The sequence below is a fragment of the Tympanuchus pallidicinctus genome, unplaced genomic scaffold, assembly GCF_026119805.1.
Source record: "Tympanuchus pallidicinctus isolate F22 unplaced genomic scaffold, pur_lepc_1.0 scaffold23, whole genome shotgun sequence".
Taxonomy (NCBI): domain Eukaryota; kingdom Metazoa; phylum Chordata; class Aves; order Galliformes; family Phasianidae; genus Tympanuchus; species Tympanuchus pallidicinctus.
Window position 1 is genome coordinate 10947022 of NW_026294740.1, and position 19181 is coordinate 10966202.

The 19181-nt window shown below is 52.0% G+C and overlaps 3 protein-coding genes across 4 annotated transcripts in view; all 3 read left to right on the plus strand.

Annotated features, from left to right (window-relative positions):
* Positions 1-19181, plus strand: part of LOC128083042 (ras GTPase-activating-like protein IQGAP1) — a 64360-nt gene that overhangs the window by 20693 nt on the left and 24486 nt on the right. Inside the window, exons 3-6 of one of the 2 annotated variants that reach the window (XR_008207934.1) lie at positions 1834-1923; positions 2045-2184; positions 2364-2458; positions 3194-3239. The gene's annotated coding sequence lies outside the window, so the exon portion shown is untranslated. Of the gene's footprint in view, positions 1-1610; positions 1749-1833; positions 1924-1979; positions 2185-2363; positions 2459-3193; positions 3240-19181 lie in introns of those variants that run through there. The other variant, XM_052687913.1, reaches the window with a different exon arrangement.
* On the plus strand, positions 3865-16838 carry LOC128083241 (rho GTPase-activating protein 32-like). The gene is made up of 15 exons (XM_052688278.1): positions 3865-3999; positions 4832-4998; positions 6864-6970; positions 10077-10162; positions 10833-10910; positions 11217-11339; positions 11919-11996; positions 12787-12868; positions 13587-13730; positions 14307-14409; positions 14674-14806; positions 15321-15403; positions 15757-15864; positions 16232-16377; positions 16786-16838. Exons 1-15 carry the CDS (start codon positions 3865-3867, stop codon positions 16836-16838), a joined length of 1626 nt encoding a protein of 541 aa, XP_052544238.1.
* LOC128083041 (rho GTPase-activating protein 32-like) lies at positions 16817-18181 on the plus strand. The gene is made up of 3 exons (XM_052687912.1): positions 16817-17097; positions 17320-17465; positions 17655-18181. The coding sequence occupies exons 1-3, from the start codon at positions 16838-16840 to the stop codon at positions 18080-18082; spliced, it is 834 nt and encodes a 277-aa protein (XP_052543872.1). The 5' UTR covers positions 16817-16837; the 3' UTR covers positions 18083-18181.

Here is a 19181-nt window from a genome sequence, read left to right on the forward strand (position 1 = left end):
CTCCAGTCCCAGGCACCGTGCAGCATCTCTGAGAGCTCTGAGCCACTCTCTACGTGATCTTTCCATCCAAGAGAGGACGATTTCCATCTTTACCTGGACCTCTCACGCCCTCCTGTGTTTTCCTTTAATAATAAAAGCGCACTTATACTCACTCAACGCCTTGACTGCCTGTGGAGTCTTCATTCACGAGGACTGGGATGAATGCGGCACACAGCAAGGCACCTCTGCTGGCAACGCTGAGGCTGCAGGGTGCACGAAGCAGAGCTCTGGGTTATTTCCCATTCTGTCTGGCTTTGGGATGTCTGCAGGTCCCAGTTGGTACGGTAGCAAATAATCTCTAGCATCCTGGATTCTGCTCGTGGTGACCCCAAGCTTCCTGGCGGTGGCTTTGTGATGCCTTTCAGGGCTTTTGGATGCACTGTGATGCCTTGGCTGCTCCCTAGCACCTCTCTCCTCCGGCCGCGTCCATTCCTTGAAGGAATCAGCAGCTGGCTGTTGGTGTTCCTGTTTCAGCCTGGGAAAACCATCTTCTGTGGGCAAACGCCAACTGCAGTGCAATGCCAGGGAGCCTGCAGAAATGCAAGTCGTAGTGCTGGCAGGTAAGAGTGCAAATCCTGCTTCCAAAGCTCTGCTTTCCAGCAACATAGAATGCATGCTGTCACTGGGCTTGATTGCCCTTCTAGCGTTCCAGCCCATACCTGACACCTTCAGTTCTCCCCTGATCAAGAACCACTTTTGTAATTCAGCCTGGGAGAGTTTGACACCAACCCCTGTTCATTCTTTTATAGGTGATTCGTGCTCTTGTCAACCGAGCAGAGCCAGAGCATGTAGTGATGCTGGGCTGTGTGCTTCCACCAACGGAGAGCTGTTAGGAAGCACAAATGGCTGTGGTTCAGCTGACAGCCTGCCGCATAACAACAGTGATGGAAAGAAGGAGCTGATCCAAGTTGAAGCCCTCATTTCTCCCGGCTGACACAAAACTGGTCAGAGTGGCTGACACAGCAAAAGGCTGTGCTGCCTTCCAGCGAGACCTGGAGAGTTGGGTGGGGAGAAACGGAATGAGAAAGAACAAGGGCAGGTGTGGAGTCTTGCATCTGGGCAAGAGCAACCTGAGTACCAGTATAGGTTGGGGGCTGAGCTGTTGGAGAGCAGCGTAGGAGAAAGGGATTGGGGGATCCTGGTGGGCGGTAGGAGGAGCATGAGCCAGCACTGTGCTCTCGTGGCCAAGAGGGCATCGTGGGGTGTATGAGAAAGAGTACGGATAGGAGGTGGAGAGGTGCTCTTTCCCCTCTACTCTGCCCTGATGAGTGGAGCATCTCCCTGTGAGGAAAGGCTGGAGGAGACTGAGGGGTGACCTCGTTGATGTTTATAAATGTGTGAATAGTGAGCGTGAGGAGGATGAAGGCAAGCTCTTCTCAGTGACATCCAGTGATAGGACAAGGGGCAATGTGTGCAAGCTGGAGCATAGGAGGTCCCACATAAATAAGAAGAAAAACTTCTTCACGGCAAGGGTAACAGAACACTGGGATGGGCTGCCCAAAGAGGTTGTGGGATCTCCTGTGGAGACATTCAGCAGCTACCTGGACATGTTCCTGTGTGCCCTAATCTAGGTGATCCTGCCCCAGCAGGGGGATTGGACGAGGTGATCTTTGGAGGTCCCTTCCAATTCCTGACATTCTGTGATTCTGTGCAAACTTGGTTCACGGTAGTACTTTTGCTGCTGGGAAATAGGAGCGCTGATCTTTGGGGTAAGTTCAGCAAGGTGGACTCCCCTAAGCTGATACTGACTTCATCCTGTAGCGTTGACTTCTGTCCTGATTTATTCCATGCCAGAAGTTCCGGATGCTGTCAGGAGTTATTCAAGCCCATTGGTGTTAATTTGATCCTGGACTGGCTGCTGCTTGACATGCTGTCTGCACAGAGGTAACGCATGCATTAATTTGTTTCCTGTCCTCTGCTGTTTTGTCTCTTGTTTTTAGTTAATGCTGAAAACCCACCTACGGCTGTGGTTGGGAAATTGGTTCACTTGCTCGATCGGACCCAGATTTTCAGGAGGAGCTGGAGCTAATGAAACTGTGTGAGGAAGCTGTGACCTTGATCCGATCTAATCAACAGCTTGAAAATGACCTCAATCTCATGGACCTCAAGATTGGACTGCTAGTGAAGAACAGAATGACACTGCAGGTAGGAAATGCAGTGCTGGGAGACTAGGAGAGTGAATTGAGGCCAATGGCAGTTAGCATGAGGACCTTCTGAGCCTGGATCTCACTTACTCAGATGCAGTGGGAAGTATTTCCCCCAGAGTTACAGGTTTTCCTCCCAGTAAGTTCCTAACTGTTCCACTTATTACTATGTATCCCTAGAAAGAGAACTGCAGCAGAAACATCAAGGCTTCAAGTGTTTTAAAAACAAAGCACCAGAAAAAAACCCACTCGGGACCAAGGGAAAGCAATAGATGGTATGCTTGAAGGCTCTGAGAAGTGTTTGTCTCTTCACTTGTGATTACGTGAGTCATGGACTTGCACACCTCAATTTCTTCTCACGTTTTGTGTGCTGTATCAGAAGGGGGAGGTGATTTTGGAGCAGGAAATGTGCTCAGGCTGCTTGGTGTTGGTTGGCTGATGGAAGCCCCCTCTGTCACTTTGCTGACGATTGATTGCACACAAGAACAACGTTGCTGATACAGCGGTGCCTTTTTTTAACTCAAGCTGAAGTTACAGTCACCTTTTCCTTTGGTCCTGAATAGCGTGGTGCTAGGCTTGACCTTGTGTAAAATCTGAACCATGGCAGCAGTAAAGTTCAGTTCCAAAGGAGGTTCCAGCTCTTGGGCTGATGCTGGCAGCAAAAAGTATCATCGTTATCAGAGCGGTGGAGGCAGGGAGTCAGCAAAATGGAAGCAGGGCTTGGGGCTTCAAGCACAGTTGAGAAAGAAAGGCATTTTCAAGCATCTTCAGAACGCTACCAGCTGTGACAGTAGTCCCTGCTCAAAGCAATTAGTCCTTGTAGGTTCTCAACCAATTCTGGAACGTGGGGACAAGACAGAAATCGCTGCTACAACAGATAATGTTTCACTTCATGATCTCCTGATGTACCTTGACTGCCTTATCCACACATAAGGAAGTGCTATCGTGCAGCTTTTTCCCATATTGCGTGTTATTTAAATGTGGAATCTGTCCCTCTGTGTTCTTTGCAGGATGTTGTTTCTCATAGCAAAAATCTTAGCAAGGAGAACAAGGAACAGCTCTCTGACGTGATGACGCTGAACGAGCAAAAGGGAGGTTTGAAAGCTTTGAGCAAAGAGGAGAGGGAAAAGCTGGAAGGCTATCAGCACCTTTTCTACTTGAGGTATGCAGCTTTTCATTCACTGCTCTTGTCGTAGATGCTTACGTGTATTGGAACAGTCTGTGCTTATGCTCTGCAGTGTTGAGGCGCTGTCTGTCTTTGTGGTGTTGGCTTTTGTGGACACGTGCTGTATGGGAACTGCTGAGTCATGGCCTGAACCTCTGATTGATCACCTGAGGCGAGCAGTGAGTCAGGCAGAGGAGCACAGGTGAAGGCAGTGCAGCTGTGCTGCTGGAAGGGGTGCAGCCAGGCTACAGCCCTCCTAGACCTGTTTAAGAGCTGGCTGCCAGTGGGGAAGGATCTCGTCTGGAGATCTGCTCTGCTGGAGTTTTGTAAGTGAGCCCAGGATAGGGGTAAGCCTTCTATTTATTCTCCTTTTGTTAGCTTAGTCTGCTTTGTCAAACTCTCTTGTTTATTTCATAATGACAACATCTTAATAGTCATTGATTATACACGTGCACTAAGTACTTTTTCTTCTTGTTTTAGACTACTCCAACGTACTTGGCCAAGCTGCTTTTGCAGATGCCTCAAAACAAACCCACAGAGTTCATGGATTCAGCCATCTTCACGCTGCATAACTACGCATCCAGTCAGAGAGAGGAATCTCTGCTGTTGCGGCTGTTGCAAACAGCATTGCAGGAAGAGATCAAGTACGTTGTAGCGTAGGACACAGCCTTGCTGTTGCCTGAGTTTGGGCCGCTGCTAAAATTGCAGCTGTTGTTGTGTGATGTCCCGTGCTCATTAGCTGATAATGCTGAACTGTCCCTGCCTTCTGCTCATGCTGTTTCACGTCAGTCCTTTCTGTAACCTGGAAGGAGGAGGAATTACCTTTGTTCTTTAGGATTAAAGCCATTTTTCTTTAGCCAATGCTTTCTTGCTCAGGGAGGCACTATTTTTGATCTGCTGCAGCGCTTTCCTAAGATTCATTCCCATCTAAGTTCTCTGCTGTCTAGTAAGAAGGACTTGGAACAGACTGCGAGCTTGGGCTTTACAGGCCAGAGTGAAGCTGATGCGAAGGTCACTGTTTTCCAAAACTGATGAGGAGGCTGAAAATCAGATGCTGTCTGGTTTGGGTTTTTTACTGGCTGTCAGGCTTAAGGATTCTGGCTGTCTGTCGGCATAATGGAGTTGATTGGCACTTAGGAGTTTGGTGTTTATGACTTCTGGCTGATACGGAGCTTCACAACTTGCTAGGAATAGCAAATACATATAATGTTGGAGGCAGTCATGCCTTTTTTGATGCTTTTAAGTATGAGGATGGTATGTGCCCTCCAACAGGTAACGCCTAAAAGGTTTGTTTAATTATTATTATCTTTTCTTGGAGTAGTAGTTCAGGAAAGTGCATGTCTATGCTTTATTCTCTGCTGCTGGATTTCCCATAGCGGCATGCTGTGAATGGCTTTTGTTGCTGATTGCTTACTTGTTTAAATACTGAAAGAAAATAGTTGTGCCTGTGTAGAACTCCCTTTGTTTCCTCTGTATTTTTGAGATGCGCTCTTTCAACCGTGGTGCCCGTGGTCAGAACGCACTGAGGCAGATCTTGGCCCCAGTTGTGAAGGAAATAATTGAGGACGAATCGCTCAACGTCAGAACGGATCCAGTGGATGTTTACAAGTGCTGGGTTAACCAGATGGGATCTCAGAATGGTGAGGCCGGGTATGGAAGCTGTTGCTACCGGTTTTTTCTGAAAGTTGCTCAGCTGCTTTGCATTGCTCTATTAATCGTTCCAAACCATCCCTGGATTCATTGCATGCATCTGTCCAATGGATACCGGCTTTTTTCCATCAGCTCGAGATGGCTTTCTTCTGAAAGGTATAAAGATCATCTTGTGACAGGGTTGTTGAGCCTATTAGAAGTGAATCTCATGAAGAGATAGGCCAAGAAAAGCCCCAAAGCATTTCTTCTGTGTTAACTCATAGGTACAGATACCATAGCTCTTACTCTACCAAGCCAATCTCTGCCCACAACTCGGGCAGGCTGCCCAAGGAGGCTGTGGATGCCCCATCCCTGGAGGCGTTCAAGGCCTGGCTGGATGTGGCTCTGGACAACCTGGGCTGGCGGTTGGTGAACCTGCACGCAGCGGGGGGTTGGAACGAGATGAGCATTGTGGTCCTTGTCAACACAGGCCGTGTTCATAGAATCACAGCATGCAGCTGTTCCTGTCTGCCCATGAGAAGGTTTCATCCACCTGGTCATCCTGGTTGGTTGGCCTGTAGATCCCCCGCTACGTCATCTGTCCCTGTCCTCCCTTTAATCTGTGTCTATAAAGTCTTGATGGGCTCCCATCCGTCCCCAGTCAGAGTTCTGTGTTTCTTCCAGTGCTTGATGTTCACCAGATTTTGAGGGTTCTGTTGTTGGTTGTATTTGTTTTGTTTTTAAGGCACGTCAAGGGAAGTGGTGGAAAAGCAATGCTATGAAGTAAAAGACAACTGTCCCAGCGCAGCACGCTGCGTGAGTTACTATCTTAACACTGCAATGTGCAGCTTGTGTTTTCACTGATTTGTTTGCGACCTGAGGTGCTACTGCGTATCGCAGGTGACCTTCTTGACTCTAGAGAGCGTGTCTGCATGTGGTACAGAAAGATACAGTTCAGAGTTAGCTGGGCCTGTTCTCACAGCGACTGCTGCAGGGACAGCAGAGGACGTGAGAAGTCCTTTGCTCTTTCAGTGCTAGAATTCTAATGAAAGTGAACGTGCAGCTCTTTGCAGCCAGGTGAGCGTGGATCTGTTTGTGTGTCAAGCCAAAAATTCTGCCTGGCACTGACAAAAGTATATTAGGCTGAGGAGTGCTCTCCTTCACATCTGACTTTTCCAAATAGCAAGTTGCCGTACGATGTTGCACCTGAACAAGCTCTTAATCACGGTGAGGTGAGGACGCACCTGGATGCCTCAATCCGAGATGTGAAGGCAGTGACAGACAAGTTCCTGTCTGCCATCGTTGTTCAGCTGACCAAATCCCGTAAGTCTGGTGTGTCACCGCGTTATCCTGCAGCAGTTAATAGTGGGTTCATCCGTGAGGAATTCTCACTTGCCTTTTATTTCCTTCGAAGTTACGGGATGCGTTTCATCGCCAAGGTACTGAAAGACTCCCGGCATGACAAGTTTCCTGATGCTGGCGAGGATGAGCTTCTGAAGGTAAGGAGCTGAGCAGCTCTGTGAATAAAGACGCTTTTTTCAGGTTGCTTGTGAGGTTCCTGAATTGCAGTATAAGTTCAGTATTGATGAGTATTTTGGCTTCCTTCCTTGTCTGTCCCTTCTGCAGAGCTTATAGCCATCAATCTCAACGCGCCAGTCATGGGAGCAGTCCCACCATGTTTCAGTAACAGCAGCTAGATCGTAGTTAGCCTGGTGCACAATGGCTTCCAGTTCCTCCTGCTTGTTGCTCATGCTGCGTGCATTGGTATAGGTGCACTTGAGCCGAGTCATTTGCCTGACTCCCAGCTCTAAAATCGTTCCCCCAGGCTCTTCTCTTGTGAGGCCTGTACTGTCCCCTTCCCCCGTCATAATTAGTTGATTGCACAGGAAGAAAAGCTTGATGTCTGTGCCAAGGGAGACGTACACCGCACTTGCGCTGCCTGGACGATGTGGAAACTGGAAATTGTGGGGTGTGCTGAAGCATGCCCTCTCAGGTCAGTCTAAGCATCCATAGAGTAGACCTGTCTAGCAAAACAGGGAATAGACAGTTAAACCCATTCTGCTGGGAAATACTCTCTCCTTCTAAGTACCTTTAGAACGTGAGTTTCTTCAGTTAATTACTCAACTCATTTGCTTTTCCTGAATGATCCTAAGTTCTTTTCTCAGGCGACATCTGCACTCTGCTCAGTCCAAGGAGAAATCCCTGCCCGCAGATGCAATGACACAGCGTGGCTCCCAACCTCATTTTTCATTGCTTACTCTTATGGTAGCTGCCATCCATGTCCACCCTGCATATTCTTAGAGCTCTTCTGGAGTCCATGGGACAGACTTATGGTTGAACTAAAGGGAATTTTTTTATAATGCTCTAGCTCCAGATGATTATCCCTAGTATCATTATATTAAAAAAAAAAAAAGGCATTTTGAAGTAGCGCGATATATCTTCTGTGCCTCCGAATGTGGCACGTGTGGCATGAGAGAGTTGTGAGGCCACGAGGACTGCCCAGACAGCATGAGAACTGTAAGAGCAGAGAGCTATAGGTGATGCAGCGCTATTGGTGCCACCCGCAGGAAGCGGTAGCTGGAACAAAATATGGCCAGAAGAGTGATCAGATTGCGTTTGGTAAGGAACTATTTCATTGGTTGTAGAACTTTGACAAAATGTATATTTATCCGGGGAACTACAGGCCTGTTAGCCTGACCTCGGTGCCAGGGAAGGTTATGGAGCAGATTGTCTTGAGGGAGATCATGCGGCATGTGCAGGGTGACCGGGGGATCAGGCCTAGCCAGCATGGGTTCATGAAGGGCAGGTCCTGTTTGACCAACCTGATCTCCTTCTATGATCTAGTGACCCATCTGGTGGATGAGGGAAAGGCTGTTGATGTGGTCTACCTAGACTTCAGCAAAGCCTTTGACACTGTCTCCCACAGCATTCTCCTGCAGAAGCTGGCAGCCAGAGGCTTGGATGGATACACTCTTGGCTGGGTAAGGAGCTGGTTGGAGGGCCGGGCACAGAGAGTGGTGGTAAATGGAGTCAAATCCAGCTGGCGACCGGTTGTGAGTGGTGTTCCCCAGGGGTCGGTGCTGGGGCCTGTCCTCTTCAATATCTTTATTGATGACCTCGATGAGGGCATCGAGTGCACCCTCAGTAAATTCGCAGATGACACCAAATTGGCTGGAAGTGTGGATCTGCCTGGGGGTAGCGAGGCCCTACAGAGGGATCTGGACAGGCTGGAGAGTTGGGCTGAAGCCAATAGGATGAGTTTCAACAAGGCCAAATGCCGGGTCCTGCACTTCGGCCACAACAACCCCAGGCGACGCTACAGGCTTGGGGCGGTGTGGCTGGAGGACTGCATAGAGGAAATGGACCTGGGGGTATTGATTGATGCTCGGCTGAACATGAGCCGACAGTGTGCCCAGGTGGCCAAGAAGGCCAATGGCATCCTGGCTTGCATCAGAAACAGTGTTGCAAGCAGGAGCAGAGAGGTGATTGTTCCCCTGTATTCAGCACTGGTGAGGCCGCACCTCGAGTACTGTGTCCAGTTTTGGGCCCCTCACTGCAAGAAAGATATTGAGGCCCTGGAACGTGTTCAAAGGAGGGCGACAAAGCTGGTCAGGGGTCTGGAACACAGGCCATATGAGGAGAGGCTGAAGGAGCTGGGAATGTTCAGCCTGGAGAAGAGGAGGCTCAGGGGAGACCTCATTGCTCTCTATAACTTCCTGAAGGGAGGCTGTAGTGAGCTGGGGGTCGGCCTCTTCTCTCGTGTCATTAGTGATAGGACCAGGGGGAATGGCTTCAAGCTACGGCAGGGGAGATTCAGGCTGGACATGAGGAAGTATTACTTTTCGGAAAGGGTGGTCAGGCACTGGAACGGACTGCCCAGGGAGGTGGTGGAGTCACCGACCCTGGGGGTGTTCAAGGAAAGACTGGATGTTGTATTGAGGGACATGGTTTAGTAGGAGCTATTGGGAATAGGTGAACGGTTGGACTGGATGATCTTTTAGGTCTTTTCCAACCTTGGTGATTCTATGATTCTATGATTCTATGATGATCAGCGTGCCAGATGCTGGGATCATGCCGAAAGAGAAATGGTCTGAAAACGTCGGTGCAATTTGCAATATATCCCCTTCCACAAAGCCCTCAGATCCATGCTCCAGCTGCATCCAAAGCAACGCAGAGCCCTGTGCTTGTTGTACCCGGAGCTGTCGGTGCCAGGAGTTGCCGCTGTGTTTGCAAGGACGTTGTGTCAGCAGTGTGACGTCAGTGGGGTTGTTTGATGGCAATGAAACCGCTGAATGGTGTACCTCAAGACTGAGAAAGAAGATGGTAGTGGTGACTGTGTGTCTAGGTATAGATAGCTTGATACAGATCTATAGGACTGCAGTGTGGATTGTACATAGGCCCTGCGCTGCGAGGTACGCTGTTGGGAAGCAATGTCCATCTGCCCGAGGCAGGAAGGCCCTGCAGAGGGACGGCCTGAGGCCAGCCGTACGAGGCTGCACAGGAGCAAGCGCTGGGTCCTGCGCTGTGGTCATGACAACCGCATGGCAGCTTGTGCAGGATTGGGCTGAGGTAGAATTCCAACCGCCCACTGATTCTAGAATGTTGGGTGTTGGGTGTTGGAATCTTCTGGTCCTGTGACATGGTCTTGCCTCCCCACCCTGTCGTCATGGCGGAGCAGCCTGGTGGCCCTTAGTGATGTCACAAGAGGCTGGAATGAGGGGAGGAGCAGTGCGTGCTGCGTCCCTTCATTGGAGCGCTTGAGCTCTGCGTGAGTAGCTCGCTTGTTGCCCTTGTGCAGCGACTGAGTGCCTTCATTTTCACCCCTTGTGTCTTGTGCAGCATCTTGTAGGTAAGCTGAGACAGGGTGTGGAATGGACGGGTGGGCAGAGAGCTGTTGAAAACTGCTGTCTGGTGGAGCTCCTAGCAGCTCACACTGCTTACTCTTGTCCATCAGACGTAACTTTCAGCCAGTACCTGCATTCCCAAGCGATCCACAAAGATGGCATTTGTCCCATGGCTTTTCCCTTGTCATCTTTGCTGCATTGTGCAAGCTCACAGACCTGTTCCTTCTCTCTCCTCTACCCGCTCCCTTGGTGCAGCTTTCGCTCGTGGAAGCACAGAGCAAAGTGACAAGAATCAGCTGCGAGTTCAAGGAATTGTCTACCTTGTTCTGATCTCCTGCCAGGTACGTGCCACGCTTTGTCCCCCCACGTGGTTGACCAGCAGTGTGTCGCACCATGTTTGGTAACACAGCCTCACCCAGCTTTGATGGGACACTGGTCCCGTGTGGGTTTTTTCCCTTCCCGTGCAGCTCGGTCCTGTGGAGGATGCTGTGTGTGGTGCTGTGACCAGCTGATCTGAAGGAAGCCAAACCCTTAGGCAAAGAGTCCTTGGCCCAGTTTGTGCCGAGCTGCACAGTGTGACCCAAGGTCACAAGCACGCATGCCTGGGCTGTGTGAGTGTGCGCGGCAGCTGTAGGGAGCACAGCAGAGATGCAAGCAGAGGAAATCCTTGATGTGCGGGGCTGCAGCAGGTGCCGGTGGTGAGGCTGGTGGGAGCCGTGGCTGGGGAGCAGATGCACCTGCAGCAATGATTCCTCTCACTGCCCTGCTGCTGCGCTGTCAGAGCGCCCTGGGCGAATGCATCTGCTGCTTTGTGCCAGTCCCCATCTGCTAGCAGAGGGACAGCCGCTTGGTCAAATGCTGCCTAATGGGCTGTCCCATTTGAACGGAGTGGACAGAGTGGTTGCTTCTAGAGCACCTGCCTGTGCCAGAGGATAGCCAAGGGTAGTTCTCCAGTAGTCTCTCAATACTGTGGTGTGTGAAGAGAGAAAATATGAGCGTGTTTCTCTTCAGTTCCAGCTTGTCGTGCCTGCTGTGATGGGCGTCGCGTGCAGCGAGATCAGCTGTGGGCCTGACATCACACGGATGGAGGTAGAGTACGGAGCTCTGATTGATCTTTGTTCCCTGACTTGAGCCAGCAGAGTGAGCTGCAGATGTGCTCTCCTGCTTTTCAAGAGAGAGCGAATCCTTGCGGCTCTATCAGTGTCACTGAAAAGCTGCCTTCAAGGCTTTCTTTCCTTGCTGCGGGCATGTTCTTAGCCTTGCCGTTCCTTCTTGTGTGCCCATGATAAGGATGGAGTGCACTTCCTGCAGCTTTCTCTGCTGACATGCTCCTCAGCCTGAAATCCTCCTCGTTTGCCCTCAGCTCCTCACCATGGCCTGTGCTCTCTGTTTCAGGCTGAGAACAACGGGAAGCCCCGGCTGGTCCGTGAGGAGTCATCTCTTAATATCCCAGCTATTGCTGCTGCCCACGTTATTAAGAGATACGTTGCCCAGGCACCGGGTGAACTCTCCTTGGAGGTAAGCAGTTAAGGGCGTTCCTTGTTGTCCTGTACAGAAGAGTATAACATGTGAAGCTATCAGGAACATTCTCAGACACCTTCAGAGTGTTTGGTGTGGTGAAGCCCAGCAGATGCGGTTCCAGGTTAGACTTGCACTGGGTTGGATGCAGGGAGGAGTTCAGCCATCTCTAAACTATGGCTCTATTTTGCATTTGGATCTTGTGATCCAAGAGCTACTGCCCAGTGTGGTAGCCTGGTCTCTGAGCAATGGCAGAGCAGTGTATGGAGTGTGCAGATCTGTTCAGGCTCTGTTTGGCTGACTTATGCCTGCGGTTTAATTGGAGCTCTCCCTTTGGCAAAGAGCCTGCTGCTTTTGAGAACCATTTGGTACTGAACAGCTGAATTCCGTATGTTGTGTATTGGAGTGACTCTTGTACCTCCACGTTCAGTTGTACGACTGCAAATGCCTTAAGAGCTGCACTGGTGCAATCGCTCTCTAGCTTGACGATATTGGGCAGTGCAGAAGAATGCAGTCATTTGAGCTGCGCTTTCCTCTCAGCTGTGCTGTAGCTGGGATTGACGTTGCAATCTCTTGCAGGTGGGAGACCTCGTGTGCATCATCGAGATGCCGCCTCAGGAGCTGAGCCCCCGCTGGAGAGGCAAGCACGGCTTTCAGGTAGGCCCAAGCTTCAGACGTGAGAGCACAACTTCGGTCGAGGCAGGAATCTCAGCTTAGAGCTGCCCTGCCTGCACAGCGTGGCTCCACATGGAAAATGGTTTCCTTGTGCTGGTGTCAGAGGACTTTCCCTTTTGCCGTGGGCTTGGGCCACAGCTGAAAGTTGGTCTTTGTAGGAAACTGCCTCCTCAGTTAACTTAGAAAGAAGAGCCCTCACAGCGTGCATCAGGTCACGGCCACTGAACCGCACCTTTGGAAATGCAGCAGCTAGGACACGTGTTTCAGTGTCTCTGAGCTCTTGTGCTTGCACCCATGCAGAAGGTGAAGTCAGTGTCTTTTAGGAAGTCGCTGCCTGTCAGCTGAGATGAGGCAGGGTAACAGAGCCTCTGCGTGCTTGCTGCTGCTGCTGGCTGCAGAAGGCTGGGTAGCTCAGAGCTGGGGATGGCAGCAGCATCTCGGTCAGCAAGCAGAAATTTCATAGGCTGTGCTAACTCAGATCTAGCTGCATCAATCTATCATAATATATAGCTTCTGTATGAAGTCTTTCCCTTCGGGCACGCTTGAGATTTAGGGGTGCATAGCATACTTGTCCTTTCCCCGCTCCATACACAGTTTTATGGATATTTGCCTGCCAATTTGGAATAATTATTAATTTTAAGCAGGCCATTTTTTGGTTGGATTGTCTTACGGAGCATCCGGCAGGCACGTGATGAGGAAAAGGTGATGTTTGAACAGTTCAGGCCTGAGAAACGCTGCCTTCAGAATCGCACCTCTCTTCTTCTTGTTACAGGTTGGATTTTTCCCTGGTGAGTGTGTGGAGCTCATTAACGGAAAAATCCCAGAGTCTCTCATCAATTCAGTGCCAAAGCCAGGTACGATGAGACATTTGATGGTGCAGGGAAGCTAAATGGAGTCTTTTTTGGGTGTGTTCCATGTTTAATACCTCCCTTATCCTTCCCCCCTTATCCTTCCCCCCTTATCCTCTGTGCTGATGATCCTTCATGCATAGCACGGGGTGTATGGCTGGTGTTTTGTAGGCAGTGAGAATGAGGGAAGGCCAAGGCAGTTCTCCTGCAAGTCCGTACGAGGCTGAGAACAGCCAGCGTCCCTGGTGGACAGATAGAGGTCTGGTTGTGCTAGTGACACGCTTGATCAGAACGTGGCTTTTCAAGAGGGTCCTTAATGCCCAGGTTGAGCAAGCTAAGCAAGAGGAGTGCATTCAACTCCATCAGAACGTGCAGAGATTTGGCCCAGTCCTGCTGTGTTTATGACTGGAGTTGGGGATATCCTAGAATCCTTGTAGAATGGCTTGGCATGGAAGGCAGCTCGAGGATCATCAAGCTCCAAGCCCCCCTGCCTCAAGCTGGGCTGCCAACCAAGCACCACGTCTAATGTGGGACTGGACCGGGCTGCCCAGGGCCCCATCCAGTCTGGCCTTGGACTTCTCCAGGGTTGGGGAAAATCCATTTTGGTACGCACTTGCTCATCATGTTCTTCCCGTTTTGAGGTGCTCTGTAGAATGTGTTGTGCTCGGCCTCGTCCAACGGAGCCAAGCCTAAAATAAACTGTTTTCTTCCTTTTGTTGTGCAGTGCCAAAGAAGCGCGGCAAGCTCCTCACCTTCCTTCGTTCCGTGGTGAAGGCCCGCCCGAAGCAACGGAAAGAGCGGGAGGTGGAGAAGGAGAGGGTGTTTGGCCGTGACCTGGGAGAGCATCTTCTCCACTCTGGTCGTGATGGTAAGGGACAGCCCATTCCTGAGAGCTTCCCTGTTTGAGAACCTAGAGATGAAAGGGAGATGGTATGTAGCAAGGGGCAGGTTGATACCAGTGGAGAAACGGGGAATGGGAGTTGAGGACTGAAAGATCAACTGAGGAGGTGATGGCTGCAAGGGAAATGCTCCTAAGGGACAAACGCATGTGCATTTGCTTAAAGCAAAGCCTGTAAGCCAATCCCCTGGTAGCCTGAAATGAAAGGAAGCCTTTTGCATCCGTTTCCCAGCTCCTTGCGGGCATGAGATTTTCCACCTCCGTTCCCGTGGGAGCTGTGATGGGACTTGCAAGTTCTGTGGCTTCCCCGGAATTACTTTCTCCAGGCTGATTCCTAGGTCCTGGCATTTCTGGAATGCAAGGCACACATCTGTGTCCAGTTTCCTCAGCAGCTCCTGCAGAGGCGTCTCTGACAGCTGTCCCCTTCCTTCAAGGAAGAACTGAGCAGTAGCCTGGCTGGGCTTAGTGGATGGGATGTGACGGGAGCGCAGCCTGAGGCAGGACTTGACTAAGGAGCTCCAGTAACCGCCGGCACGTGTTCTTTAGTCCCCCAGGTCCTCCAGAGCTGCGCCGAGTTCATCGAGCAGCATGGCGTGGTGCAGGGGATATACCGCCTGTCCGGCGTGGCGTCCAACGTCCAGAGACTGCGGTAAGAGTGCTGCGACTGACAGACACAGCTGCCAGCAGGGGCACGTGCCCTGTTGCAGGCGTTCAGAGGCCTGCGGGCAATGCCTTAGCACAGAGAAAAGGTCTCCTTTGGGAACATCCCATCCAGCACGGCAGACGTGGTGCTGGTGGCCGAGTGTTTGTGTTCTCCTGTACATCAGGAAGCCCTTCCGACTCTTGATTGCATTGGGTGTGGCTTTTGACTTGCTTTCCTCTTTCTCAACCACTTTTGTGTCCTTCTCTGCAGCCAGGAATTTGAGTCTGAGCAGGTTCCTGAGCTAACCGTCCGCGACGTTCACAGCGCGAGCTCCCTCTGCAAAATGTACTTCAGGGAGCTCCCGACCCCCCTGCTGACCGACCAGCTGTACGACAAGTTCTCGGTAAGCACGAGGCAACGCCTTTCCTTTCCCTCTTCCCTGGGCCTCTTGGGAGATGGCTGCAGCAGTGCCCCAGCTCTGAGGCCCTTCTGTTAGCCCCATGGGGTTTACTCGCATGTCTTTGCCACATCCTGCATCGTGCTGATGCCACTTCTGGTGGGAGGTGGTTATTTCCATATTCACAATGCTTGCCAGAATTCCTGTGTTGGTTAGTTGTTTGTTTTTTACTATTCCCCAACTCTTTCTGGAACGGGAAGGGGATTAATAGCCAAGTGTACTTGGAGATGAATGCCCCTGTGAGGAGCTGAGCTGCCCAACCAGGCTGTAAACTGGCCCGGTGCTTGGACTCCTTGGCCTTGGTGGCACCAGCTGCATGCTGCTATGTTTGCCAGTTGCCTCTGGGGAGGCCTAAAATCTTTCTCAGTGCTGACCAGCAGCGCGCTGTGCCCATGGTTCCCGACCCTGCGGCAGGTATCTCTCCTGATTTGTGTCTCAATCCCTTTCTGCCCTTTTCCAGGATGCTGTTGGTGCCACTACAGAGGAGGAGCGGCTGGTCAGAATGCGGGACGTCATCCAGCAGCTGCCCGCTCCTCACTACAGGTCAGTGCTGCCCTCAGCCTGCTGAGCTCAGCCCTGCTGCACTTCAGAGGGCAATGGTGCGATTCCAGGCTTTGTCTCACGTGAGCAACACGATGCCTGGGTATGCTGAAACGCTGCATGCGGTTAAATTGTGGGGTCAGTTCCTGGGCACGGGAGCACGCTTGGTGCAGCTGATGGCTGTGGCTGTGCTGTGCTGGTGCTGGGTGCTGCAGCGTGGCACTTGGTCAAGTTGGATCTACTTCATCTTCAGTGACAGTAGCAGTAATAACAACTAGTGTGAATTGAGGTTTGCTTTGTGAGTGGCAGCACGGCATGCTGGCTGGTGCTGAACATTTGCCGCTCTTGTTTCCCAGGACCCTGGCGTATCTGATGAGACACTTGGCCTGTCTGTCTGCGCACAGCTCTGTCACCAACATGCACGCTAAGAACTTAGCCATTGTGTGGGCTCCAAACCTCCTAAGGTAAACTTCTTTTTCCGTTTCAACAGAACGCTTACATCTGTTCTCCAGTAGAATAAAGCAGTCCTCCCTTCTTCTGCACCACATGTGCTCTTCTCCTGTAAAATGTGCAGTGAGTGGCTGACAGCAGAGCAGGAGCCTGGACTGTTCTCCAACCCCGCGTGGGCACAATTTCTAGCTGAGCATTGCTGCTCTCTTGTTTAGATGGGACTGGTGTGTCCTTGATCAGCCAGGAGAACTTCTTCAGTGGCATCACTGATTGCCCACTGCGGAAGTCTCCGGAGCCCAGTTTGACAGCTTTGGGCTGCAGTAATTCAGACCCGGGAAGCGATCTTGGCTGAATGACTTCTAAAACCTGCCTTTTCTACAGATCACAGCAGAGCGAGTCTGCCTGCGCCAGCGGGAGAGCTGCCTGCACGGAACTGCAGACGCAGTCGGCCGTGGTGGAATTCATCATCGCCCACACGGACGTCCTCTTCTGCTCCACATCTGGACCTGACATTGCAGATGGAGCAGGTGAGTGTCTTCCTCCATTAGCTTTATCTTGGTCAGACACCTGGATCAAATGCAGGCCTTCTCCAAGTCCTTTGAAATCCTCTGTTACTATCGAGGGGACAGCAGACTTCTGGGCTTAGGTTAGAATCTGGCTGTTAGGGGCTTAGGTTAGAATCCCTGTTGCTGGATGCTGAGAATGTGCAAGCCCAAACGTGCCAAGGAGAACACTGTCACCGTCATTATGATGTTTTGCAAGGAGGTAAAGCTTGGTGAAAGTGTGGCAGCGAAGCTTTCTCAGTTCCCTGTCCCCCTTTTCTAGGGTTTTTGTTTGTTTGTTTCCACACAGTGAGCTGCTCCTAATTATGACTGCGTCCTTTGCCATAGACACACCTCTGAGCACATGGTTGTTTTGAGCTGCTCTTCTTGCAGCGGCTCGGATAAGCAAATCTGAGAGAAACACAGCAGCTCCCCCGGACCTGTGATGGCTGTGCTGCCGCTTTCTGATCCTGGCTCTCACCTGTGGTTTTCCCTTCCAGGGCACAGCTCTCTCTCAGGGCCCCAGTCTGTGCGGGCGTCTTCTGCTGCCACAGAGCTGCTCAGCCTGGAGGAGGCGCAGGCACGGAGGCGAGGCCACAGCAGCTCTCCTGTCATTGTGACAGAGAGCAGGGACATAGAGGTGGAAGAAGGCCCCACAGCTGTACGGGGGAAATTGCACACAGTCATCGACTTTCCATCTGAAAGGTAAAGAGGACTTCCTGTACCTGGGAAACATTGGGGTTTTCCGACTTCAGGGCCACGTGCCTGAATCCAATTCCAGTTCTCCTCAAAGCAGAGCTGTTCGTCAGACCTGCTGGCACAAGAAACAGGACATGGCAGTGAGATGGGGCTGATGAGCTGTCAGTGTCAGAGATGCTTTTGGAGTTCCACGCACGGCTCACACCATTCCCTCTTTCCTCTCTCCAGACCAAGTCCACCCAGCAGGATGAAGGAATCACCAGCTGGCTGTTGGTGTTCCTGCTTCAGTCTGGGAAAACCATCCTCCGTGGCCAAAGGCCAACCGCAGCGCCGTCCCAGGGAGCCGTCAGAGACAGACGTTGTAGTGCTGGCAGGTAAGGGTGCAAATCCAGCTTTCAACACCCTGCTTTTCAGCAACATGGAATTCGTGCTGTCAGTGGGCTTGTATCTCCTTCTAGCGTTCCAGCCCATACCTGACACCTTCAGTTCTCCCCTGATCAAGAAGCACTTTTGTAATTCAGCTTGTGAGAGTTTGACACGAACCCCTGTTCATTCTTTTATAGGTGATTCGAGCTCTTGTCAACCCAGATGTGCCAGAGCAAGTAGCGATGCTGGGCTGTGTGCTTCCATGAATGGAGAGCTGTTAGGAAGCACAAATGGCTGCGGTTCAGCTGACAGCCTGCTGCATAACAACAGTGGTGGACACAAGGAGCTCATCCAAGTTCAAGCCCTCATTTCTCCCAGCTCTGCTGCAGATGCTGACCTGAGCCCGCCAGACACCACAGGCACCAGCCTGGACTGTGACCCGGTGCCTCTGCAGTGCAGCCCAGCCCAAGCGCAGCCTGAGTGCCCCGACAGCAGCACCTCCATGCAGGAGCAGGTCAGCAGCAGCGAGGAGCAGCTGAGCCTCTTGGAGGGGGACTTAGAATCAAGCCTCCAGTCCCAGGCACCGTGCAGCGGCTCTGACAGCTCTGAGCCACTCTCTCCGTGAGCTTTCCACCCAAGAGAGGACGATTCCCATCTTTACCCGGACCTCTCACGCCCTCCTGTCTTTTCCTTTATTAATAAAAGCACACTTGTGCTCACTCAACGCCTTGACTGCCTGAGGAGATTTCGTTCCCGGGGACTGGGATGAATGCAACAACCAGCAAGGCACCTGAGCTTGCAACGCTGAGGCTGTGGGGTGCATGAAGCAGAGCTCCAGGCTTGTTCCCGTTTTGTCTGGCTTCGGGATGTCTGCAGCTCCCATTCGGTACGGTAGCAAATAATCTCTAGCATCCTGGATGCTGCTCGTGATAACCCCGAGCTTCCTGGCGGTGGCTTTGTGACGCCTTTAAGGGCTTTTTGATGCACTGTGATGCCTTGGCTGCTCCCTAACACCTCTCTTCTCCTGCCGCGTCCATTCCTGGCTCCCAACCTCCAAGCTGCCTGCGCAGATCATCTGCAGCCCCGTTACCATCACGCTGCAGAAGGACGAGCTCATTCAGACCCGGCCTCTCATTGGTCAGCGGCAGCGCTGTCCCGCCCCCGCCTGCCTCTTATTCGTCAGCGGCAGCGCTATCCCGCCCCCACCAGTCTCTCATTGGTCAGCGGTAGCGCTGCCCCCTCCCCCGGGGGTTCCTTGATCTGCGGTTGCTCTGCCGGCTGTGATTGGCTGAGCCGCCGTGCGGGGGAGCGGGCGTTGGGGGCCGGCTGTTGGAGGCGCGGAAGACCTCAGTGGCAGCCGTTGCTGTCCGGGCAGCAGCGAGGCGGAAGCCGCAGAGCGACGGGAGCGAGTGCTGAGGGCAGCTCCGCCGGAGGTGTGCGGGAGAGCTGTGCGGGACAGGGAGAGGAGCCCTGCGCGGCCCCAAGAAGGGGAAATAGCTGTAAAGTGGAGCACGGGAAGTTCCGCCCGTGGACGAGAAGGGAGTTCTTCACGGTGAGGATGGCGCAGCTCTGGAACAGGCTGCCCAGGGAGGCCGTGGCTTCTCCTTGTCTGGAGATATTCCAGTACCGCCTGGACGCCCAGGGAATTTTTTTCCGCTCTCTGTGCTGCCCTCGTGTGGCCGATTTGCGGAACTGCACTGAAGTGTTTTCCGTTCTCTGTGCTG

What these genes read in the sequence shown, in the direction of transcription:
- LOC128083241 (XM_052688278.1), top strand. Translation starts at nt 3,865, where the DNA reads ATGCCTCAAAACAAACCCACAGAGTTCATGGATTCAGCCATCTTCACG. An exon ending in GCTGAAGCATGCCCTCTCAG is followed by an intron (nt 6,971 to 10,076) that starts GTCAGTCTAAGC and finishes CCCTTGGTGCAG; the next exon opens with CTTTCGCTCGTGGAAGCACA. An exon ending in AGCTGTACGACAAGTTCTCG is followed by an intron (nt 14,807 to 15,320) that starts GTAAGCACGAGG and finishes GCCCTTTTCCAG; the next exon opens with GATGCTGTTGGTGCCACTAC.
- LOC128083041 (XM_052687912.1), top strand. Translation starts at nt 16,838, where the DNA reads ATGGCTGTGCTGCCGCTTTCTGATCCTGGCTCTCACCTGTGGTTTTCC. An exon ending in ATCGACTTTCCATCTGAAAG is followed by an intron (nt 17,098 to 17,319) that starts GTAAAGAGGACT and finishes TCCTCTCTCCAG; the next exon opens with ACCAAGTCCACCCAGCAGGA. An exon ending in AGACGTTGTAGTGCTGGCAG is followed by an intron (nt 17,466 to 17,654) that starts GTAAGGGTGCAA and finishes ATTCTTTTATAG; the next exon opens with GTGATTCGAGCTCTTGTCAA.